This window comes from Cucurbita pepo, chromosome 2, assembly GCF_057944985.1.
Source record: "Cucurbita pepo subsp. pepo isolate OVF chromosome 2, ASM5794498v1, whole genome shotgun sequence".
NCBI classification, from domain to species: domain Eukaryota; kingdom Viridiplantae; phylum Streptophyta; class Magnoliopsida; order Cucurbitales; family Cucurbitaceae; genus Cucurbita; species Cucurbita pepo.
The window spans coordinates 12,867,062-12,892,732 of NC_141799.1; the positions used below are offsets into that span (position 1 = coordinate 12,867,062).

The 25,671-nt window shown below is 34.7% G+C and overlaps 3 protein-coding genes across 9 annotated transcripts; 1 reads left to right on the forward strand and 2 right to left on the reverse strand.

Moving 5' to 3' along the window:
• Window positions 1-359: 359 nt before the first annotated feature.
• On the reverse strand, window positions 360-4,206 carry LOC111788453 (laccase-4-like). The gene is made up of 6 exons (XM_087121738.1): window positions 4,060-4,206; window positions 3,302-3,453; window positions 2,506-2,750; window positions 2,260-2,388; window positions 979-1,899; window positions 360-852 (listed from the first exon to the last, which is right to left on the reverse strand). Exons 1-6 carry the CDS (start codon window positions 4,165-4,167, stop codon window positions 722-724), a joined length of 1,686 nt encoding a protein of 561 aa, XP_086977864.1. The 5' UTR covers window positions 4,168-4,206; the 3' UTR covers window positions 360-721.
• Window positions 4,207-6,451: 2,245 nt separating this feature from the next.
• LOC111787681 (uncharacterized) lies at window positions 6,452-8,646 on the forward strand. 4 transcript variants are annotated; one of them, XR_015420034.1, is made up of 5 exons: window positions 6,455-6,957; window positions 7,180-7,278; window positions 7,355-7,498; window positions 8,400-8,513; window positions 8,587-8,646. XR_015420034.1 is itself a non-coding variant. In XM_023667705.2 (4 exons), the coding sequence occupies exons 1-4, from the start codon at window positions 6,730-6,732 to the stop codon at window positions 8,439-8,441; spliced, it is 492 nt and encodes a 163-aa protein (XP_023523473.2). In that variant the 5' UTR covers window positions 6,452-6,729; the 3' UTR covers window positions 8,442-8,646. The 4 variants fall into 4 exon arrangements, 3 of the variants coding, with proteins under 3 accessions (XP_023523473.2, XP_023523474.2, XP_023523472.2); XM_023667705.2 differs by having other exon boundaries at window positions 6,452-6,957; window positions 8,421-8,646; XM_023667706.2 differs by having other exon boundaries at window positions 6,453-6,957; window positions 8,429-8,646.
• A 570-nt stretch (window positions 8,647-9,216) lies between these two features.
• On the reverse strand, window positions 9,217-24,348 carry LOC111788753 (RNA helicase, ATP-dependent, SK12/DOB1 protein). 4 transcript variants are annotated; one of them, XM_087121737.1, is made up of 23 exons: window positions 23,964-24,348; window positions 23,139-23,399; window positions 22,716-22,976; window positions 22,530-22,598; window positions 22,311-22,386; window positions 21,513-21,691; window positions 21,320-21,427; window positions 19,832-19,933; window positions 19,462-19,662; window positions 19,190-19,300; window positions 18,890-18,957; window positions 18,035-18,416; window positions 17,627-17,782; window positions 17,434-17,544; window positions 17,188-17,241; window positions 16,425-16,682; window positions 15,391-15,500; window positions 13,592-13,745; window positions 12,990-13,440; window positions 10,992-11,206; window positions 10,632-10,870; window positions 9,710-9,836; window positions 9,217-9,616 (listed from the first exon to the last, which is right to left on the reverse strand). In XM_087121737.1, exons 1-23 carry the CDS (start codon window positions 24,096-24,098, stop codon window positions 9,404-9,406), a joined length of 4,041 nt encoding a protein of 1,346 aa, XP_086977863.1. In that variant the 5' UTR covers window positions 24,099-24,348; the 3' UTR covers window positions 9,217-9,403. The 4 variants fall into 4 exon arrangements, with proteins under 4 accessions (XP_086977863.1, XP_086977860.1, XP_086977861.1 ...); XM_087121734.1 differs by having other exon boundaries at window positions 22,299-22,386; XM_087121735.1 differs by having other exon boundaries at window positions 22,311-22,389.
• Between the last annotated feature and the right edge of the window lie 1,323 nt (window positions 24,349-25,671).

Below are 25,671 nucleotides of genomic sequence, written 5' to 3' on the forward strand. Positions count from 1 at the left end.
TCTTCATAAGAGGAGTTTCGATACTTGTAGAGTTTGAAAGACACCTCGACTCGATTAAGAGTAAGCTCAATAAACTTATGTATCTCTTAGGCTTCTCACAACTCGACTTAGTAAACCTTCTCGTGAGTATAACAATACTAGATGTAGCTTAAAATAATCGCTAGAAACTTTGCTTTTACACAAATAAATGGTCGAATAAATTAAATAATGTTCGGTAAATATTAACTTTAAAATATAAAAAATAGATTAATTAGATAAAATATTGGTGTTCAACATCTAATAAATTAATTGTTAAAAAAATTTACACCAAACAACTTCTCTTTCCTTTTATTTGAGAAACATAAATTTGGTTCATTCCATCAACCAAATTGATCTAAGTTAGCCATTTTCTTACAACTCAGATACAAAGTAATCTCTGAAAAAGTTAATTGTTATTGGATTTTATACAACAATCAATGCAGTTTATACAGTTTAAACCACCCCAGAAAAGAAAACAAGAAAACATTCACAAAATTACATAATAACCCGCAAGGCAATATAAACAAATGACAGCCCAACCAACAAGATTTGAAAGAATCTCCATGCTGTTCTATACAGGAATAAGCAGCTGCTTTCTTTTTGCTCAAGAACTCTTGCCTTTTTTAGGGCAGTTCTGATAGAACTTCAGTTCCTTTTCCATGCTTTTTTGCCCTTAAATTTTATGAATTCAATGGGGGCTTACCTAACATTTGGGAAGGTCATTTGGAGGAGGAAGAAGAGACTCTTCTGGCCCTTCCCCATTGTCCACTAGAAATGCCATCTTAAGTCCCCATGTTGTGTGCACTTCTAAATGGCAATGCATAAACCAAACCCCTGCCAAGATGAACCACAAAAAGCCCACAAATTGCATGAACACACATATATGTATGATAAAATTGAAACTTCTTCAAGATTTGAAATGAAATTTAATATTAGAGACTAAGTTATATAGGTTGTTACCTGGATTATCAGCCCTGAATCTTAAAGCAACCCATCCACCAGAAGGAACAGCAATTGTATTCCTCTCCACAGGGTCAACAAGATTGAATTTCTTAGGATCTTTCTTGTGATTGAAGTTTCCCAAGCCACTTCCAACAACAAAGAAGTTGAATCCATGAAGATGAATTGGATGGTTCTCTGGAGCTATCATTGCAGTGTCTTGTAAGACTAATTGGACTGTAGAGTTGTAGGCCAGTCTATAAAGCCTAGTTCCACTCATTGTCTGCAAGTTGCTTGGCTGATTCCCTGTATAGTTGTATCTTATTGGAGGATTTGCAGGAAAATCATCAGTAAAAACACCATTGATATTGAAGTAATGAGCTTGAAGGAGTGAAATGGTTGGCATAACAAATGTAACATTGTTTATATCAGCCACCACTTGGTTGCCACTCGAGCAAGTTTTGCAAGGGTTAATGCCAAGGCCAATGGTGAAAAGCAAGGAATGATCAACTTCTAATGGAACTTTTGCAGGGTATTGTTTTGAGTTCAAGCTCCTAAGGGAGTTTGTGAACTTTGTTGCAACTGGGGTGGCATTTTGGGGAGGCAGGCCAGTGAAGCTGGTAGGGCTAGTAGAAGGTGTGCCTGTGTAATGTAAAGTGGCAATGGCTGTCACATTATCAATAGCAACAATGGGGGTATCCATAAAAGTTGATGCTGAAATTGCATACTTGCCACTTCCGTGGTCGGCGGTCAAAAGGGCATTTGTGGTCTGGCCGGGGGCTATGACAATGGTGTCGGTGTTGAAAGGTTTCGTGTACGCGGCATCAACTTCGACGACAGTGAGTTTGTGGCCAGCAACCTTAAAGAACAGTTCTTCATTCAGTGCAGCGTTGATGATTCGCAGCAAATATGTCTTACCATGCTGCACTGGCATACTGAATCCTGTGAACCAAATATATCCATTATCATATTAGAAGTGTCAAAATTGCATCACTCAAGGATGCCTCGTAATGGAGCAGAAAACCTTCATTTTAAGTGAAAATGGTAAGGAAATCAACTGTTTCAATACTATATATATATAATATCAAATATTCGAGATCAACATAGAGCAAGGGATTCGATCTTTGGACCTCTTAGTCAGGACATACGACTTAACTAGTTGAGTTATGTTTATATTGGCAACTATGGTAATACAATTACTTATCTTATCGACTCAAATTTCAAGTTTAATAGTACTTCAACATAGTATACAGATAAATGCCTACAGCTAAATGCCTACAGCTACAACAAACCGCCCATTACCTCGAGTGAGACAACCTTGGACAGGCCCAGGATGGCCATTGATGGTATGAGCATCAGAGACATTAGGAGCCAAACCAGACTTAGTAGCCTCATTAATAACAGCTTCAACATCAGACTTCCACCACTCACCTAAAACAACCAAAAAACAAAAACAAAAACAAAGAGTTGGTTAGAGCATTTCAACAAACACCTAGGATGCACAACTCAAAAAGGATGAAAACGAGCTTCCAAAAGATGAGCAAGTACCCAATATAAGAACCATCTCCTTATGGGGCGTGGGAAATGGATAAGGGACTCCAAGCTTGGGCAAAATAACGACTGCGCCATAGAGAGTGGCTCTGAGCCAGAGAATATGGGCGTGCCAGAAAAGGGTGCCTCGCTGACCGGTGATGGTGAAGTTGTAGACGTAGCTCTGTCCTGGTTGGATCGGGCACTGTGTTATATAGGCCGGCCCATCCGCCCATCCTGTCCTCAGCTGTCTAATGCCGTGCCTGACGGAATTCTAACCATCAGACTTCAAAAAAAAAAAAAAAAAAAAAACCAAAATCTCATTTTTATAATTTAGTAAAAATATTAATTTAATTAAATTTAGCTTAACCATATATAAATGGAAAGAATTATTTTTTAAAATAATTATAAAATAAAATGTATTTTTTAATAATTAATATATTTTTTTAAAAAAATGATCCTTACCATATTTATAATATTTAATTAAAAATTATTTGAATTAACTGGTTGGTTTGGCCACCGATATAAACAACTCAAATAAAGTTTACAATCTTAACAGCCTTATTTTTTATTTAAATTATTTAAAAAAATTACACTTATCCATAATACATATTATGTTAATAACTAAAATTTTATAAAATTTAAATATTAATTACTAATTCAGCCTCTAGCGGAATAGTTAGTTAGTTTAGATTAATCGGATTATTGAGTCAAGTGAACATTAAAAAAAATATTATTTTTTCACAATTATTAAGTAAAATTAATTAGGTAATAGAAACAATTAAATTTTTTTAAGATAGAAATGTGTACGGACCAATGGATGCTGACGTTATATGGGACATGGTTGACGACTTTGATCAAAACGGTGTCGTCTTCTCGAGCATAAATGGTGGGGCCTGGGAAATTGTTGTTAACGGTAACTATAGGCTTACTCGAACAAAGTCTGGTAACTTTCTTCATCACCACCTGCATTACAAACGCATTTCCATTTAATTTTTATTAAAATTAATGTCAATTTGATTTATTTTTTAAAAAAATTGTAAAATTAATTCATTTAGAAAAAAAGGCCCTAATCCTTGTTGATGATTATTGGGAGTGAGTTACACGTTGGTCAAAAGTGACTAAAGTGTCGAACCGCCCTTTGTTCGAGAGGACTCCAAAACATGAGTCGAGACTCGATTAAGGAGAGACTATTTGAGAGCTCCATAATCCTTAGAGGACGAAGATAGAATTTTTTTCGAATTTTCATTCATTTTTTTTTTAAATGAGGGCTCCATAGTACCATTTAAATAAATATATATATATAAATAAATGAGGAGCTCGATTAAGGGGAGGCTAATCGAGAGCTCCAAAGTCCTTAGAGGACTAAGACAAAGATTTGTTCGAATTTCCATTAATTTTTTTAAATGGACAATTTAAAATATATATTAGGAGACTATTCGAGAGCTCCATAGTCCTTAGAGGACAATTAAATAAATAAATAAGATTAAATTTGTATATTTCATTTCATTAAAAAACTGTCATGAAAAAAAAAACATAAGCTTATGAACTAAAGAAGTTAAAAGAGCTTACATTGAACTTGTAATGGCGGACGAGGCCTTCGACCGGCGGCGGCGACATGAAACAAAAAGCCGCCACCACCGCCGCCGCTAAGCCTCTTACGACTAGCAGCGCCGCCATGTCCTGTTTTTTTCCTTCTCTTTTCTTGAGATCGATGAATACGAGAACGAATGGAATTTGCGGCTATATATATATATATATATATATATATATATATATATATAAAATATGAGACTAATTTCAATGGCTTCGTTAGAATCTGAATGGAGAATTAGGTAAACCAAAGGAGTGCTCAACACCTAAGCTTATATTTTATGAATCAGAGAGCTCTAAATTATTTGAAGAAAAATGTTATTTTCATATCATATATGACGTCAAAATTAGGCTTTGATTTTTCCCTGAAAAAGAAAAGTAAATAATAGGTTAAATAATTATGCATTATGATTCTTCATCTCCTCGTTTTAATTAAATTTAGATATTTAAGTAAAATACTTTTTTTTTTTTAATATAAAGTATTTTTGGAGGAACTAGTTAATTCAATTTTTAAAAAATGGTAGTGTTTTAGTTTTAAAAAATTGTATAATAAAAATAGTTTAAGAAACCCTAAAAACAAATAAAAAGTATTTATAAATAAAACATTTAATTAGAATTTTTTTTAATGTGAAAAATTAAATATATATTTAAATAATGAATGAATGTTAAAATTTAGATATATTTATAATGGAGAAATTATTTTATCCAATTAAAAAAAAAAAAAAAAAAAAAGAGAGAAATAAAATTCAATGAGAAGTTGATGGTGGTAAGAGAAGGCAGTTGGCTGGATTTGGTGCAACCGTATTGCGGTGAAGTACACCCGATCCTAGCTAACCTAATTTAATTACTTTATACTAAATTTATAATTTATGGATTAGGTGAAAAAAAAAAATTAATTTTACTCTTTTCATCTAAGGATAGAAAACATTAAAACTAACTATAATTTTAGTCGAGTAAATGTACATTTTACCGAGAATGTTTATATGACTCGATAACTCAATGAACTCGGTTTATCCAACTCAAACTATAAAGTTGGGTTTGTTGGATTAAAATCCCACATCGATTAATTTAGGGAATAATTGTGGATTTATAATAAAAAAATATTGTGTTCCAATAAAGTCTTTTGGGAAGCTCAAAGTAGAGTCACAAGAGCTTATGCTCAAAGCAGCGTGACATATAAGTTTTAATAAAAAAATGATTAAAAAAATCTGACAATCCAATAGAGTTCAAGTTAGGTTGGGTTGTGAACTCTATTTAGATCATCTATCTCACCAGTCCAACTAACTCAAACACATTCTTCAAAAGATTTCTCAAATCCAATCCAATTCATATACATCAATATTAATAAAAAAAAAAGTTTAATCTTGACATTTCAAAGTTTAATCTTGACATTTCTTGTAGTCACATTACTTACTCCTCACTTTTAAGAGCATGTGATACCAGTCTAAGAAACTTTGACATGATCACGTTACTTACTCTTAATTTCGTTCTTTGCTATTTTAGCTTCTCAAATTCTCAAAGGACTATAGATAGATGTAAGGCCCGATACGGTTCTTATTGTCCGTTGTAGTAGTTGAACAAGGTCAGGCTAATATGAGCGGAGTAACACAATCGCACTTTTGATGGCAGCGGACTTGCGATTGTGCGGCACTCACTTTCCAACGACAAGTGAGCTAAGCCAATTCGTTCTTGCGTCTCCTACGGCCAAGCGACGTATGCTCGAGTTTTTTGCTTTGGTTTTAAGATAAGGTTTTAGAAAACGAGGGCAGAGAGAGATTTTTGAAAGAGACGTTATATAAGCAAGCAAGAGAGAAATAACAACCGCTCACAGTATATAACCTTGGGTAGGGAGAAGTTGACAACTAGTCGTATCCCTCTATAGTACATTATGAGGCATTTCATGTCTGACAGGCCTAGACATAATATTTCTAAAACGTCATACTTCCTAGAAATACAAAAGTAAAACACTAGAATATGAAAAGACATAAAGGGTTGGGCTTGTCATGGGCATGCGGCCATGGGCAACACGTCTTGTACGAGTATGACCGTGACACCGAGCAACTATTAGCTATCTTAACCATCGTTGTTATTCCAGTAAATAGAAGGACGATGGAAGTCATTATGAGTAAGAGGATTAGATATTACCTCAGTTCTAAGAAAAAATTTCCTCATTTCCGTGTTCGGACGTCGTTAACCTCTATGGTACTTTTGACTCCGATTCGATTCGGTGGATGAACTCCTTCTCATAAAGTGGTTAATATCAATGAAAAATTATTGAACAGTTTATGTAATAATAATGGTGTATAAAAGATTATAGTACCACAATTATTGGAATGATAGCAATTTTGAAACATAAAAGCAGAGCAATTCACGTGCATGAAGAAACCTTGGTATGCGCGGCCATGGTGGACCAAGCGAAAGGCTCGAAAGTCGTAGCGTGCGTAGGTAGACGGATGAGGTTTTTCGTTTTTTGTTGAGATTTTTTCTTGTTCCACCAAAAAGTGAGATCTCTTTTCAGTTTTGGTCCCCAAAATCAGTGTTCCATCTCACCAATTAATCGTGGCAGAGCCTAAAATCCACTCGTCGCTCAAAATCTACTGCAATTAATCGATCGACGGTCGAAAACCTAGAAACCGAGAATCAACAGAAATGGACAATGGCCAAAAGCCTGGGAGGAGCGACGCTCGTCTATCCATGGAGGAAGAAGGAGAGATGGAGGCCAAAACTCGAGAGTACTTCAATGGCGTCGCACCGAAGCGCCATACTAAGCCTCAGCGTAGCGAATTCTCTGCGCATTATGTCGACAGTGTAAATCGCAAGGATGATTACATTCCTGAACTCGCTGTGTTTCAGCGCCTCGAATCCGATCCTCGCGAGGTTAGTTCTCCGATTAGTTTTCTCGATTGAGCTTTCTGTTAGTGAATCATCGATTCGATCCTCTAGGTCTCTGAAATGCAGTACTAAGTGTGCTTCTTAAGTTGAATCAGAGGTTAAATCCAATCAAATGTAGATGAACAGTGTAGAAATTTGTGGAGAAATTGAACAATGTGAGAGTATTTTCATTCTGTTGAGTCCTCGATTGTTCTGAAATTTGAGCAGAGACTTGCTTGTGATGGTCAAAACGGCAACATCTCTGAGGAATTTGTGGAGACGAAGTATTACGACGATCTAAATTACGTAGACAAACAGCACCACATGGTACTCTCTCCATCGATCAATCGATCAGCCTCATTCTCTGTTTTTGTGTTTACTAAGAAGTTGAATTTGATTTCAGACAGGAACAGGATTCATCAAAACGGAGAATGGAGATTGCAAAGGTTTCAAACTAGCCGCAGATTCTTCAACTGCCACTTGCTGCCATGCCTCTTGCAGGGGAAATCCAGCCACCAATGAATGGATTCCGGCCAGTAATGATCAGGTAAAATCTCCATAATTTGCAGTAACTGATTGATTTTGTTTGGATGAATTCGTATAATTTGAAGCTCTTGTTTCAGCAAGTACATTCTCTTCTTTTACAAATCTTGCTCATTTGTTAGTAATTTTTTTAGGTCAAATTATCATTTTAGTTCTATTAGTTTGAGAGAGGTTAGAGATACCATCATGGTTAGTTGAATTTAAAAATCCAATTTTTTTTTTTTTACAACAATGTGAGCTATAAAAAAATTTCATATGATAAAATATCCATATAAATCTTTTACTACATTATAATAAAACTTTTAAACCCTCATAGGCTAGAATTTAAAATGATAATTTAACCCTTTTTTTAAAAAAATTTTTTTTTTGAAAACATACTTTTAAAACTTTAATGATATTTAAAAACCCAAAAAGAATTATTGAAATATAATTACAGTTTTGAAAATTTGAACTTCAAGAGTTTTTCTTTTTTAACATTCAACAAAGAATTTTGATGTTCTAACCTTTAGAGAGATAATGTTTTAGAAGAATACCTTATTTAAGAATATTATAAAAAAAAAACGATGTAATTATGCACAAATAAGACGAACATAACAAATATTATATTTGAATGCCATCCGTGGTTAGATTAAAGTATATTTTGATCTCATGGAAACAAAACTAAATCACTAATCTCTATTTTAGAAGAATACCTTTTTTTTTTTTTTTTGCTTGTGAATAGTTCATTTGAAATAAAACTTGTGATTCTGGTCTTATAGGCATCTTCATGCTTCAATTATTTATCATTATAGAAATATATTTAGAAGATGACTATTGATTTGCGATTATATGTTCTTAAGCATCATATTGATTTATTGTTTTAGTAAAGTAAAAAGCTATAGGAATTCAAATGGATTTATATTCAGGAAAATGTTATTTCTGGCAAGCCAAACAGGAGTGATACTTAGAGAACGAAACTGACTTACTGGAGCTCATCAAGAACTATGCATCATGTCATCAAAATGTTGCTTTATGGTACTTAGTTTGGAAATGTGTACTTTATGGACTTTGGGTACTTAGCAATATGCTATTAATGTAGGTTTAAGTAAGATAGAACTACAAAGATGTGTAATTTATATTTGATAATCCACCCTCCAACAACTTTAAGGCTTATATTTACTATTTTATTTTAGATAAGGATTGTACAAATTTACATTAATCATAATTGTGAGATCCCACGTCCGTTGGAGAGAAGAACAAAGCATTATTTATGAGAGTGAAAATCTTTCTATAACCGACGCATTTTAAAAACCTTAAAGAGAACCCCGAAAGGAAAAGTCCAAAGAGGACAATATCTACTAATAGTGAGCTTGGACCGTTACAAATGGTATTAGAGCCAGTAATGTACTAGCGAGGAGGCTAAGACCCAAAGGGGAGTGGACATGAGGTGGTGTGCCAGCAAGGATGCTGGGCCCAGAAGTGGATGAATTGTAAGATTCCACATCGGTTGGAGAGAACAAAACATTTTTTATAAGGGGTGTGGAATCCTCTTCCTAGTAGACGCGTTTTAAAAACTTTAAAAGAAAGCCCGAAAGGAAAAACCCAAAGAAGAGAATATTCTTCTTCAATCGTTGCACGAGATTTAAAGATTTTAAACCTTAGAGCTTCCTCGGGGAGATATAAGCTAGGCAAAAATTAATTTGCTAATAATTTGAAGTGATGATCATGAACTAATAGAAGGCAGATGAAAACTTATAGGCTCGTATCATTGAACTGATCATCTTGTTTTCTCTCGACACTTTTCTAACTAACAAAAAGAGTACATGATAATGTACAAAACTCTATGCCTACTATAGTTCAAAATTCTATTCTGAATTGACTCATGTAATTTCATGAATTCAAGAGGCAACATACCTTAGAATTGGCCATTTCAGAGTCCGGTGATGTACAAACTAGCAGAAAACACGATATCGCGCTTTATAGCATTCGACGCAGTCTCCATCTTCTTATGCAGTGCAGAATTACCCATAATCGCCGCTGCGTTTTTGAATTCTCGGCACGTTTCGTCCAATCTGACTATAGTTCTCACTATCATGCCTTCAGGAACATCTGTGAGCTCACAAATATCTGCAAATGGAGTTCCCTGCACAATTGGAAAAAACATGCAGGGCTGAGAGGCCTAGAAAACAAAAGCAAAACTAGAGGTTCGATTAACATCTAGCGGAGAAATGGTTACTTTTGCCCATTCGTAGACTACTTCGACAAGACCGAACTTGAGATTGTCTCGAGCGTACTCCTCGCAATCCACTGGGAGTCTGAACTGGGCTTGAAGCTTTCCAAGTCGTATAGCTGTCTCGTACAATCTGATAAAAATACATTTCCAAGATCACCTTCTCATTTCTTAAAAAGTTTATACGGACAATCGCAGCATATTCGACGTTTTATTATTTACACAGCTTAAGTTTAAGGACTCCAGAAATGAGAATGAAACCAGTACTTGGCATAGGCAGAGAATTACATATTTAATAATCATGTTCATATAAGTTCATGAAATTGTCAGCAAAACCTTGTGTTGCCAAAGAAGCCTAATTTGTCTCTACACGGTCATAGCTGAGGGGATAGCAATAAAGTTTAGGAATGATGTTCAAAAGAATATTGTAGTGAACCAAGGAGCCTTTACATCCTTGATGCCATTTTGATTGCAAATAAAGTAGTTAAGAGAATGAGAGCAACAACAGACGAAGCAAATTTCGAAAAACTTGGCTCGGTTCGGGTGAGTTTGGAACCCAACATTTTGCCCCTCGAGATATCAGGGTGACACATGGACCAAACTTGGCTCCATTCGAACTTCCGAGGGCTTCATGTCACGTTCTTACATTCTTAGTACAAAAATTAATGATTCTTAGATCCAAAAAAACATTGACAATAATATGGGCATTCTACTTTTGTCAGGTCAACCACCACAATAAATTCTTTCAAGTTTTCTAAGGTTGATGAATTAAGTTCCAATCGCCTCTTCTGATCTTTTTTCAATTTAAAGGGACCTAAAAAATTCAAATGGGCTATCTAATGTAGGATCCTTAGACCACCCTTTTTTTATATTTTAAAAATACTATTTATTTGTTTTTATTTTGGAAAAAAAGTACAGAAACATGTACCTTTTTTTAGCCATAGACAGCTTCGGGGTAAGGGAAGGTTCGGAAGTATTTCTCTGCTGGAACACGAAAGCAGACATTAACGCCACTGCTTCTTCTGGTTCGAGGTCATCCAATTGATTCTCAAATAAACACTCTGTACAGATCAACTCCTCCCCAGAGTTCATCTCGCAAGCAACACGTCCTTTGATTTGAACAACCAGGTCAGCATTTATACAGCCAATTTCCTTTAAAACGTCAATCTGTCACGCAAACCGAAATTTTAGAATGCTGCTGCAGATATAAACCATATATCTAACTCAAATAATAAATCAAGATTAAAAAAACACTATATATCCAGAAAAAAAAAATAATAATAACTACCCGGCCCTGAAAATCGGGCATTTGTTGAAGTGCTTCGTCGGACATTTGAAACTTAAGGTTATTGACTTCCTCTTTGTGTTTCTTTATCTCTGATGCTAATTTCAGGTGTTCCCCCAGTTTTATACAGCCATGGCATTTGTTAGCTACCATCTTTAGCACTAAGTCAGTCCAACCCTTGTATGCCTCCACAAGATTCACATCTTTTAACTTCAAGTCTAAAAAGGAATCGCCATTATAAAGTAAGCATAAGTAGAAGTAGATGAATACTTAAAATATGTATTCTATAACTTTCTTAAATGATAACAGAAAATAAATGTACAATGATTTGCACGGTGATAACGTACTTCGCATAAATGCATTGATACCTCAATGGCATGTTGCAAGGAATCGCCATTGTAGACGAGTTAATCACTTGATAAATAACTAGGTACCCTTGAGTTTTAATTATGCTCGAGATACGAGCATGTGAATAAATGACAGAGTAGCATGCAAAGGTTCTCAAGAGACCGACATGTTTCCCGAAAGTGGCTTTCTCTAAGTTCCTTTGAGAAGCGACACAAATTACTTTATAAAGTTCTTTTCTCAACAACACAAGAAGCATGGATACAGAGACGGGACATGAACTCACGATCATGTACTTGAACACATTAGTTTCTAATAATTTAGGATAGGGTATGGACATGCTTATTAAATATACATTTTTATAAATATACCTATAGTTTTTATACCAAGAAAATTTAAGGCCAATAAGCTTATATATTCATATGCTACAAATTGAGTTTGATGTATTAAGCTCTTAAATTTTGTTATTATTCCCTATATTAATATTTATGTCTACTATTACGCTTAATACATCTTTAACAAGTCACGAACTAATATTTATTTTGTACAACTAGTAAAGTATATAATGCATGTTTTATGTGCTAACAAGTGTCCAACAAGGATCAAACGATGGAAGATCCAACAAGTGTTCGAGTTTTAACATGTCATCCAAACTAAAGTGTCTATGCTTCTTTAGTCAACAAGCATACGACAAAGAACGACAAAGAAAACCAACCCAAAATACAACGTACAAAAGAATACCCCAACTAAAAGCCAATAAACCAGAACAACCTATACCAAAAGACTATCACCATATATGAATTTACACTGAAATTCTAACTAATCTCAATAAAGATATAACAACCAAGGGATAGGAGAGACCCAATCAACTATTTTTTATCTTAATAAGAAACGAGATGTAGATCGATCACAAAAAAGGGGAATGTACAAAACGAGAAGATGAGATATCCCTGAAAGACAAAGGGGTTAAAGAAAGCATCCCAATTGGCAAAAAGGGTGTGAAAAGCAGTAGTTACAAAAATCCTTATGACGGACGGGAGCACCAAGAAGATAAGTGTCGTAAATATTGCGAAAAGGACTCCCAATTGGCAAAATTTGTGAATAACTGTCTGAAAAAACACAAACACCTTTCCTAAACAGATACTTAGTTTCTATGGATAAATGTTTTATTTAACAACTACTTGGTTCCTTGATGTTAATATTACTAGTTTTGAAAAAGGACACTCATATCTTGGTTTTTTAATACTTTTTTAATACTTTTCTTCATTTTCTCCGCAAAACCCACCGTGTCTTAAGAACGTGGTTGCAACATGTACTCTGAAATTTGGAAAAGAAAAACTAAAAGATACTAAACCAGGTATCTGAGATATCTCAAGAGCATGTCTAATTCCGTCTGTCTAGCAAATCTCTGGTACGACACTCATCTTAAAATAGGATGTTCAGGCTTCTTAGTTAGTTAGCTTGAACTTCGATCAAACGAAAGGGGCGAATGTAGCTAACTTAACTGTAACAGAGAAATATGCATAGTTCATCAAGAAATGCGTGCATCCAAAAGTTACATATCTGTTGAATATGAATGAATGCACAATATGTCAAGTGATTTACCACTGCTTAATATTGTTTGTCGTGTTAATAGAAAGGTAATGAAGATGCTACCTTTTAACGGATCGAGGGCTGGAGGAAACTTCCCATCAGATTTAATATCCAAAAGTTGTTGAACTGTCTGGGAGTAAGCAACATTGTTTACATCTTCAAGAAGCCTACCTGGGTTTAATTGTATCTTTTTATTGCACACGCACAAAAATTCTTTGGCATCAACTCCTCTAACCTCATAACTTACTCCTGCCGCTGCACCAGCATGTGGTAATCTTATATTCACAATACCGGATCCTTTACGTGTAGATGGAGAATAATAATCATTTTCAAGGCCACGTTTTGACTTTGGTACCATAAAGTAACCTTGGGGAAAATCCTCTTTTTTCTTGTCTGAATCATCACTGGAGGAACTTTGGACAGGTGGTGAATCAGGTTTTAGCACCAGAACAATATACTGCCTGCTAGCCATGGGAAGGGCTTTGACAATGACTGAAAGTAGGTGATCTTTGTCCTGGTAATAGTAAAATTGGGTTTAGTCCCTATGATATCATATACTGATTAGCCATAAAAATATTTTTTAAAATCCAAGGTGAAAATGTAATATAAATGGAAGTTCACATCACATCAATTACATTTATGTGAATATTCTCATAAACACTCACAGATTGTGATTTTACGACGACCACTCTTCCCGGAGTAAGAAATTGTTGAATTGCAGACGATTGCATGACTGCTTCTGAGATCTGGTTGCTATTCTTCTCAGCTTCAGCATATAAATCGTAGTATTCCTCAATGGCTGGCTCACCTTTAATACATCTACAGGCAGCAAACAGATTTATGAGCCATTTAATTATGCGTTTGTTCGAATTTGTAAGAGCCATCAATTATTTATTCATGCCCAAAGACTTCGAAATTATAACAAACGAAATACAAAAAATCTGAACCACCTTAATACATTACATAACTTAAACTATTAGAATGATATACTGGAAACATGAAACAGGACCCATCAATGACGGTATGGAGCCCGTCCTTTTCCTAGAAACGTGAGATAGGTGTATGACAATAAGGTTTCAACTATTATTTTGATTTTTTTAATAAGATTCAACTATTATTTTGATAGCAACGGCAAACCCTCTACTTGCGTGAGATAGGTGTATGACAATAAGGTTTCAACTATTATTTTGATTTTTTTAATAAGATTCAACTATTATTTTGATAGCAACGGCAAACCCTCTACTTGCTTCAAATAAGCTCCAAGGTGGCCGAAGGGAACCAAGCAAAATGGAAAAACATGGGTTGAGATATCATCATAAGAGAAGGGTGTAGAAGTCTTTAAAGGTAAATTAAATTATGTTAATAACAGAATAATAACGATGGGTTGCACGGGTAGGGTAATGAGCATAAAAGTTGTGATGCGAGGTGGGGAGTTTAGACAGGTAGTAGAAAGCTAGAAGCTAGATAATTCTAGAATTCCTTCGGAACGGACCCAGAGTCCGGAAGTTCTGTATCCATTACCTACTTGAAAGTCTATATTCTCCCAAAAGATACTAGTCCTGAGTGGTGCCGAAGGATAAATGTAAAAAGCATAGCATTAAAAAGATAACCCCTCAGCAACTGGAAGATAAGCAGCCCCAGATCCTGCTGCTTTGCATATAGCAAAGAGGCAAAGCGATATCAACTCCCACATTGTTCATCACAATGCATTCGTAACAAGAATAAGGAAATATTTAAATATCCTGATTAGAATCAATTTGTCCTATTAATTTTTCCTCCCACCATTACATTCAAGCAGATCAAGCCTAATTTCAATGGCTGAAAAACATTGATTCACCCCTCTTCAGTCTGAACTTTAGGATTTTATAATGGACTGTCATACTCCATGCTATTCCTTTCCTTCCAGTCTTCTCCTAAACCAATTTTTTCCAACTCCCTTCTCACTTTTTGACCCATCACATCTTTCAAATAGCACAACGTATGAAAGTAAAAGATAAAACAAGACGAATCAAAAGATAGAATAGGTGATAGATAATCCTATTAATGGAGTCGTGAATACTAAAGAAACTCTCCTTGTGAGAGGAGAAAGTTTTTTCCACTTGCTTAGTCTGCTTATTACTTCCTCCTCTGCCAATTTCATTAATTCCCCTTCTTTATTTAATCTATTCACCTCCAAAAAGGGCCATAATCATAGTTCTAACCTACGCAACTATCATAGGTTGGCTTAGTAGTCAATAACGACCATTGTATGAAGTAAAGTGCTTAAAGAGAATGGATTCAATCATAGTGGCTATCTACCTATGATTTAATGTCTCAAAAATTTATTTGGCAACCAAATGTTCCAGGGTTATAGACACTTGTCCTATGAGAATAGTTGAAGTTTGCACAAGCTAGTCCAAATAAGAATTCAGAGAGTAACATGTTAACCATAAGAGACTACTATATATCATCACTGCAAACATACTCTACAGTTCTCGTAGGTTGAGCTAGCTTTCGCATTAAAAGTTGCTGCTTTTCAGGGAGTTTCTTCTGTGCATGGAATTCAGCAAAACTTCTTTTTAACATGTCTTCTACCTGTAGGAATGATTACCAACAACATGTTAGATCAACAAAACTACTAAGAGAGAAGTTTGAACAGTGCACCAAAACACTCCAGAATTAACAATATGGAGAAGGAAGAAATTTTAACAACAATCAACAAAAATGCTCTGCCGCTCACAACCAAAACATTTAACTATGCGATAAAAAAATTCCCGTTGTTGATAAGAAAACGTCTTAACAAGTTCTTCTGATTAAAATATTAACCTAACTAGAAATGTTAATACTTTTTTAATGTGAAGCACACTAAAGCTCATCAGTGCTTTGGACTTTAAGCACAGTGAACAAAAAAGGGAGGACTGCTTTTGTTTCTTGAGGTTTTGTTTTCATACAAAATTATATTATATATATAGATAGATAGATATTTAGATGTATGTTAAATTTTTTTTAAAAAAATTAGAAGTAAATAAAAAATAAATAAACACCTTATGAAACGACCCTAGATTTCTTCTTACCTAGAGTAGCTAGATAATCATTTCTACGTGGAAATAAACATTTAAACTTCTTCATGAAATATAAACATCATCTTAAAATACTGTCATGGAGACCATGGCACATGCATAGGGTAGTTGTGTTTTTCTTAGACTTAGGTTAGAATATGGTGTGTTTAATTTTAACGCTTATTTATTTCATTTAGAATTTCATTGTGTCATTTTACAAATGTTTTCGAACACGTAAGTCCATGGCAGTGTTTTAAGATGAAGTTTATGTTTTATGATAAAGTTTAAACCCTACTTCCGCACAGAATAATTACATTATAATGACGGTAGCGACTCTAAGTAAGTAGAAATCTAGGGTCATTACACTTTATGTGTGCCACCTTGCTTCCCAAGAGATCCTTTTTGACGCCTTATTCTAAATCTATGAGAGAGAACCTTTTCCCAAAGCATTATAACATACCTTTAGCTCTTCCACTCGAAGAAGATGTAGGATCATAATATACGTCAAACGGAATTGAGATTCAAGCTTGGTAGCACTTCCAACTATCACGCGCTTCAAATCCTTCTCTTCTGGAATCTCGTCACGACACATTACAATGACAGTGCCAATTTTATCCAACCCCCTTCTACCAGCACGACCTGCCATTTGGGTATATTCCCCTGGTAATAACTGCCTAAACTCCTTCCCATCAAACTTCCTTAAAGTGTCAAAAACAACCTGTAAGTAATCCTTAGAGGTCAGATATAAGTTATAAGATGAATGAAAAGTTTGCTTTTTGTTCAAAAAAGATGCAAGTCAATCATTCATATGAGCTAAGCAACATACTGTCAATAACTGTCCCGGCTAAAAAAAAGGAGTGAAGCATTAACATAGAAAAGCAACAAGTCTTCCCTATCTTGATTCTTGACCATGTTTTCACATATTTCGACAAGAAAGATGAATATTAGCTAAACAACAACCCAAAAATAAACAACTAGATTGTGAATTGAGTGAAAAATTACAGTGGTTCCAACAGCCCAAATTCGCTTTCATGTTAGATATATGATAGTATACAAATGAAACTAACTTGAGAAAAAAAGATTGATACCATTAACTATTGACAAAAGAAAATCAACCCAACACATGAAACAAACTTGATTTTGAAGACATAGCAGCTCACGGCAAACCTACTATCTGTAATAATGTTTTTCAATTACAATCCATGATGATCAATGGCACCCACCGTTCTTGCTGGCGCATTAACTCCCATTGCAAACGTTTCTGTTGAAAACAAAACCTGCAACAAAGATAGAGATAAGCATAGACCTACCATTATCACTTGAACTCCATTGTATCTAATCAATTTAGTTAGTACAAATGACTACTGTAAACTCTCAGGATGCAAATGTGACTGGTTATCACTTATCAAATAAAAGCAACATAAAATAAAGTTAAAATAAAAAATGAGGTTCATTAGAGACAACTTTACCTTTATCACGCCACGACAAAATAGCATTTCAACAACTTCTTTAACAATTGGAAGAAGACCTGCATGATGCACTCCTATCCCTCTATGAAGAAGTCCTTGAACTCTAACAATCTGTATATGTTACCTTGTTATTACATTGCATAAAATTTGATTGAATAATTAATTAATCAGTAAAACATCCAATATACCAAACCTGGGGTAAGGTTCTGTCAGATCCCTTTAAACGCGAAAAGGCTTTGTCACAAAAGACGCGAATTTCGCTTTTCTCAGAACTACTAGTGAGGTCAATACTGTAGATACTATCGGCTGATTTATCACAACGATTTTTTGAGAAGCAAAATATAACCACCTGTACATGGCATGAATAGCAGCCAAAAATGTGTTAGTAGAAATTAATTTATTAAAAAAATTTTAAAAATTACTGTTTAAAATTAAAAAAAAAAAAGGCCACACACTATCTAAAAAAATCAGCAAAACAAGAACTTTCAATGTGAAAATTGACACAATCCGTGCACAAGAAAGAAACCTTTTGTCGTGATTGGCTAGACTTTGGACATATACAAATCACAAATATGTGTGAGAATGGTTTTAGAGTGCATACGGGTAATAGAGATTTCTTTGAGAGCTTATTAATAAGTAACAACCACGAAGAAGCATCTGATCTCCTTGATCCCCAATTGTTTTGGCTATCTCCATTCTTTTGATTTCCCCAACTTGTTCCTGAAAAGTTCCCTAAATTCTGGGAACCTGAATGCTTATTCTGTTTGCTTCGATTAAAGCTTTCATTTTTTCGATTCCTTGCTCCATCATTTGATGCTGAAGCCCCAACATGGGATCCGCTAGCAACACTTGAAGTTTTTTTCTTGGATGCATCTTTGGCAGCTTTTAGTCCATGAGATAAGAAAATTTCATTTTCACATATTTTATACGATTCACCAGAATAAAATATGCAGTGCTCCAGAGGTACCGGTCTTTTGGTAGTCCTGATAACGACAAACAGTAAAAAGAATTCCATTAATGTCAAGATAATTAACTAGAAATTACATAAAGAAAAATCTTATAGCATCCACGAAATAAAAGCAAGCACGGAAGAGAAAAGGACAAAATAAAAATAAATCCCATCATAAATATTTAGGTGCGTGTATTTTCCAAATTGTTCTTAAAACTTGTTTTGCATATTTAGAGCTTTTTCTAAACATGATACACATTTTTCATTGATTTGAATGAAAAGATACACAAAATATTAAGTATACAAATTCTAAAAGGAGTGAAAATGCAGTCAACCCTAGGGGAAAAGAACCTCAGTATAAATATCAACAGAATAATTGAAAAATAATTTGGACCAAAAAAAAAAAAAAAAAAAAAAAGCGAGGTCTTGAGTTTAGCATCCCTCGAAGAACCCCCAAAACTCCCAAAGTATGACTGCCAGGAGTAGAAATCTCAAATCTCTTCTTACCCAGTGACATGAATTCTTTTTTGCTTCGTCCTACCAATCCAGTCAGCAAATTCGATAGTGTTTGGAACCTAAAATCGAAGATAATCAGCACTCGGTGAAAAGTCCATTTATGCTGCCAGATTAACAAGCACTACAGTCCATACATGCTATAACTTTAGGATAACTTATTTGTAGAATATTGTGGCTTTCAAAGTTAAAAAAAATCATAAACTGTAAGATTACAGAAGAATATCTCGTTTTGGCTCCCCTCACACCCAAGGTAACCTTCACATCTGTAGATAATTAACTGGAGAACAATACCGTGGCTGAAAGAAGGACAATATTGATATGCCTTGGAAGCATAATGATAACTTCTTCCCAAACAACACCTCTTTCAACATCATTGACATAGTGCACCTCATCAAATATTACCTATCTCCCCATACATGCAAGTAGAAAAGGTAAATGCAGTAATTTGTTAGTATATTATATAAAACTAAAATTTACAACAAAAATAAATAATTAAATAAAAAAGACCTCAAAGAGGGAGGTAATTACAGTTTAAAAGATTAGCACATAATAAGCTCCTTTACCCATTCAATATCACGAATAATATCAGCACCTCGATAAAGCATTGACCTTAATATTTCGGTTGTCATTATAAGACAAGAAGCCTCTGGCCTCAAGCTGACATCGCCAGTCAAAAGTCCAACATCAAATTTCCCACAAAAATCCCGATACTTCTGATTACTGATGGTTTTGATGGGAGCTGTATATACAGCCCTAGTACAGTGCTGTATGGCATTAAGATTAGAAATAAAACCTTAGCATTCATTAAGAATATAATAGTATAAGCAAGCTCGAAAACAAATGAAAAAAACTTGAGTACATGGACCAGTGTTAGGCTCAACTATGTTGTTCATAAAAATATGTATTTGTGACATTGGAAGTATCGTTTCATACTTTAGTGGCTAGCGCAAATGCATACTCCGCAACAACAGTCTTTCCAGCTGATGTATGTGCAGCAACAAATACAGAATCCCCTTTTTCAAGATGATATATAGCCTGTAATGACCACAAGACAATAGTAGAAATGAATTATTCATTCGACAACTAATAAAAAAATTTGGTTGACCTTTTCTCTTTCAAATAAAAATCTTAGGTCATAATTACTATGAGAACTACATAAAGTAAATAATACCAAGTACCAACAGCACCACCAAAAGATAGATAATTAGGTACTTAAAATATGGAATTCTGTTGGGTGGCAGAAGGAATGGAAGGAAAATGATGTCTCACTAATATCTATTATCTTTATCATTAATATAAATCAACTTTAAGGTCTTGCATCTATATGTGATGGAATTAGTGGCATGGAGCAACAAGTTGGCGTTTGAAGTAGTGTTGAAGCTAAGTTTAGATAATTACCTCAAGTAATATATGAAGGAATTAGGTTACAATGCCTACTTTCTGAGTTATAGCCAGACAGAAGGTGTCATAGAATTAATGTGTGATAATAAAATCTATCATTCCTATTGCAAAAAAAATCCAGTGCATCGTAATCAAATGAAGCTGTTGAGATAGATTGTCATTTCATTAGAGAGAAGAGTAAGAACAACACAATAAATGTAAGACATGTGCCTTCCCAATAACAAGTTGCAGACATATTGACCATGGCATTACATCAAACAACCCTTGGTACTGATTTCTAAGCTAGGAATGCATGTCATCAAAGTTTTATTTAGGTTAAAAAACACTTTTAGTCCTTAAACTTTCGAGAAAGCATTAATTTAGTCCATGAACTTTCAAATTATAACAATTTAGTCCTTGTACTTTCAAATTTGTAACAATTTAATCCTTGCCACAAAAAAAAAATCATCAAAACTAAATGTTGATTTTTATTGTATAACAATTTAGACTTCGTAGCTTATAAACATATAGGATCCCTAATTAATTTATTGGCCTACCTATATAAGAGATTTCAGAAATCTTAACAATAATTTTCAAGATAGGGACTAGATCATTACAAAATTAGAGTTACTAATTGTTACATACTAAAGCTCAAGACTAAATTGTTACAAAATTGAAGGTATAGGAACTAAATTGTTAAAATCAAAGTTCATGGACTAAATTATTGCTTTCATGAAGGTTCAGGGACCAAAACGTGATTTTTAACCATTTATTTATTTCCTTGTACATTTGTATAGCTGTATTTCTCCTTCCATTTATAGACATAGGCAAATTACTTGATCGTTACTTTTATCGACCTATGATTGAGGTTCTTTTACATACATATTACTGTTTTTTACTCAATGAAATATAAGAAAAATTGCTTTCATACATAACTTCACATCATAGTAAATTGCATCTTTTGTTCATACGTTCTTACTATATCTTACAATAGAAATGAAATTTGTACCTTCTTCAGAAAATAATAATAATAATAATTACCTCCTTTTGAAAAGTGTCCAATTCGAAAGGAAAATCAAGGGCCATATCAGGTACAAGCTCATGGAAGTGCAAAGAAATCTCTTCGCGACCACCAACTACAACCCAAGCCTGCTTATCAATCACCGCAAAAAACAGTGACAAAGAGAAAGGAACAGAAAGCACAAAAGTAAAGTTGATTGAAACCATTACTTACCTCCTTCTTCTGTTCTCTACCATCGTCAGTAGCTTGATCGGATCTTAATGACAATCCTCCAGAATCAAGGGACAAAATTTCATCCAACACAGATTTTTCCAATGCAGGTGCAATGCTAGTGCCTTCGAGCTGATTTACTTGAACTTCTAACTTAATAGATTCTGCTTTTGGTGATTCACCTTTCCAAACATAATAATAGAGAACAAAAGAATGAAAGAGAGTCAAACAACAAGAACTATACTTTCATTCAAAGAATATACACCCGTTAAATAAAGTTTTCCTTAATGCAAGTGTTTCATGCTTGCAGCAATAGTATATTCCAAGACGATTCTATCAAGCCACCATACCAACCTCCCAAATCATCTACTAGCAACTAGCAAGAATATATTGGTTAGTTCATTTTCCGTCTTAAAAGCTGTGTTTTGAATTTTCCTAAGCCAACATGTTGACTGAAAATAATTACACCCAATAGGCTAATATTTTCAACCCAAAAAATGAAGGTTACTTTCCAATGCACAGACTCAAGATGACATAAAATGAAATTGATTCTAATATTTTTGGAATAAGTTTGAAGGCAAAAAGGAAAAACTTAAACCAAATTTACTGCGGAAGAAATTGATTCAACCCAAAAGAAAATCAATAGAACCAACAATATTGAACCAGACTCAATAAAAGGACTTGACGTACAAATATGGTAGAATCTTGTATGTCAATTTTAGTGTCAAACAGACCTTCTTGTTGATGAGATCATCAATTTAAATTTATAGTGTTTCAGTTTACAAATACCAGAACACACACCATCTTCCACAGATACTATGGCTTCCTCTTCCCAGGCCTTCTTGAACAAATCATCAAATTGTACAGACAATTCTTTCTGCTGTGATATTAGCAGATAGGTCAGAAAGAAACAGGAAACTCCATTAGCAATGCTTATTAAAGAGGGTTTTCAACATATATTCTCCACAAACAAAAACACTGTTCAGCATTTTATAATGAAACCAAGGTATTAAAACAAACCAGATTTTCAACTGGTGAGGTCTTGAATAAACTTTGGTCCTCATAAACGTTCCACGAGTTAGGATATTCCTTGTGAACAAAATAAGGGAAAGTTAAAAAAATAGCGCAATATAAATATAAGGAAAGTCAATACATTCTCTCTTATTAGAATTTCGTTCAGCATTTCTCAATGATAAGAGAAACTACCTTGAGATCACCAAGGTCCAATCCTTGCTTTAAAATAGGGGGAACGAACTGAGCACGACCACCATTTAGAATTTCTTGAACCCACTCACCATTTGAAGCTGCATCAGGAAGAATTCTATCAACAGATTGGGAATCATCCAAACCACCAGGTCGAAAAGGACGATTATTTATGCTTCCCCTTACAAAATCTTTTGCCGGTCCTGGCACGCGTGGCTGTGAACCAGATTCTTGAGCTTCCACATTTAACTCAGAAACATCCACCTGAAAGTGAAATTAGTCCAATTGCAAAATCAGTCATGAGAAAATATAGCCGAGATCACTGACTTAACGTAGATGCATGAAACGTATAATCGCAGCAATCTTAATTCAGTATAGCTAACCCAACATTTTTCATGCATGGCAGATTGAACAATCAAGCAGTACCTGCACAGAACAAGGTTCCCATGTCCCTCCAGTTGTTCCGTCCTTCTTTGGTCGTTCAAATGGCAACACCCAAGTGGGAACCACAACTGATCTTGGTTGTGATGGATCCAAATATACTTTTGCCATTTCAAACCAATCAAAATCCCACTGTCTTCCCACTTTTTCAGGGGAAAATTCATCAGGGTCTAACCTCGGCTGGAGATAAGTCTCTTCTATGTAGCCCTTTATTGTTTCGGGAGTTTCCTTAGGAAATGCGGGAGGCTGAATTTGAACCAAAAATAAAAAATAAACACAGTGCATAATTGATGCTTAGTGGTAATTAAGCAATGTCACATTTTTCAGAAAATAACATTACAAGGTGAGGATAAGAATTCAAACCTTCAGGTACAAGGAAAATTACAAATAATTGGGTTAGCAAGAAACATCTCTTTCTTTGAGAAGGGAAAGAAACACAAATACATGGGACAGGAAACATTCTTAAGAAATTAAGAAATTCCACCACAGAGAAAAATTGAGAAATAGCTAATACAAAAACAGAAGAAAGGGAGTATGAGACCTGCTTCAATCCCATTCTCAACCTTTATGCAATAAGAACTGAAGATCCTCTTTTCCTCAACTGCTATGTGAAATTGTGACACCAGGCTTGCAATAAGCACGAAATTACAAAAATTCTGAACACCGAATACTCAAAACTGAAGAATGGTATAACGTTGATAAACCCTAAAAGTAATTTTAAACGGAAATTCAAAAAACCATGAACTGCATGCAGCCACATACTAACTGTAAGTTTCCACGAGGGCTACACTACGAAAAAGAATTGCTTACAAGTATGAAATCCGGGAGCGATCTAACAGGGCTGGAGCGCTCCACAGTTGAAAGAGGCTCGACTCTGAGATGGCCGCTGTGGCCGGAAAAACCGACACGAAACGAAAGCTCTTTTGTTGCTTCAATTGGATCCATTTCATATCAGAGTTCTGCAACCGAACTTCCGTACTCTTCCCGGCGGTTCTGAATTTCCACACACAATTATCTCTATAAATTAGATTCTGAAGATTGGGCGGGTTCCAGAAGGAAGGAACGTATCGAGCCAAGTGCGCGGCACAATCCGTCCCCGTTTTGATACTTAGCCAACGTCCGACAGTGACTGCAGGTACTTCACTGCTTCGGCGGTACTGAAACGTTCAAGGGCTGTGCTTGCAGCATCTAAAATGCATTCCAAACAAAACTATAATAAAGTTTTCATCTCTCAATCTAACTTTTGTGTTCTAAATTTTTTTTTTTTTTTTTTTTACTTTTTTCTAGCGGACCGTTTTAAAGTCGGAAAGGTAAAACCGACAGAGGACAATATCTGCTGGCGGATTCAAGTTCGGTTACATTAACCTTTACATGTTAAATTTAGTACAAAAATGTTTCTACACCTTATACGGGTGTTCCAAATAGACCTATTACACGATAAGGGGAAGAAAGAATAATCAGGGTTTCTTTCTCTCTCGTTTCTTGACTTTCGAGAATTACCGAGTTACATCGGATTTAGTAGTTCAGGAACGAACCGATCCTCCTCTTTTCCTTTAGTCTTTACAGTAGAGTAACAAAGACGAGACCGTTGGAAAGTTGGAAAGGGAAAGCCGAAAGAGGACAATATCTGCTCACGGATTTGAGTTCGTTACATTAACCTTTACATGTTAAATTTTGTACAAAAATGTTTCTACACCTTATATCGGTGCAAATCTATAATTATATCCAATAAGAATCAGGGTGTTCCAAATAGACCTATTACACGATCCAACAAGAGATTCAAAGACGACTAGAAGATTAAAAATGTAAAAAACAAAGTTCGAACCTAAGCAGGCAAATACACATCTTATAAAGTTTTATTTTTAATGGTATAAAATTTGGAAAGGACAAAATGGTCAATTTGACTTTGTCTTTTGTGAAGATTAAAGATATCGGGATTAAATCCTGGTTAAATACCAGTTAGATAAAAAATCAGATTTGTTGATGAATGTATTTCAGATCTCAAAATGTTTCTCTTAGAAATCCGAGCATCAATTTTGCCATTCAATAAATTCTTGTGTAAAATTGCATCCGAGCCATTTAATCAAGTATTGATTATATTCGATTGTGGGGTGACTCAATTTACCATCGAATCAAGTTTTGATCAAATTCAATTGTGGAGCGACTCAATTTATAGCGAGGTTTCAAATCTTGCCGATCAAAGAGGTAATATAATTATGGTATTATCTCTTGGTTTATCCGAATTTTGTATAAGAAGGTGTTAATTATTATTAAATGGATATTGCTATTGTTGGGCTGAGTGTTATAGTTGCCTTATCAATGTCTATTAAATTTATGAATTTATTTGTACGGAATAAATATATGACATTTATTAGTATTCCCTTAAAACTTGGTCCAACTTTCGGAAATCTATTTATTAAAACCATTTTCATACACGGAGTTATATGTTATTTTTCCCGACAAATACAGTTCCAATATAACAGAACAATTTTAAGCTAAAGTACACCGTTATTACGCT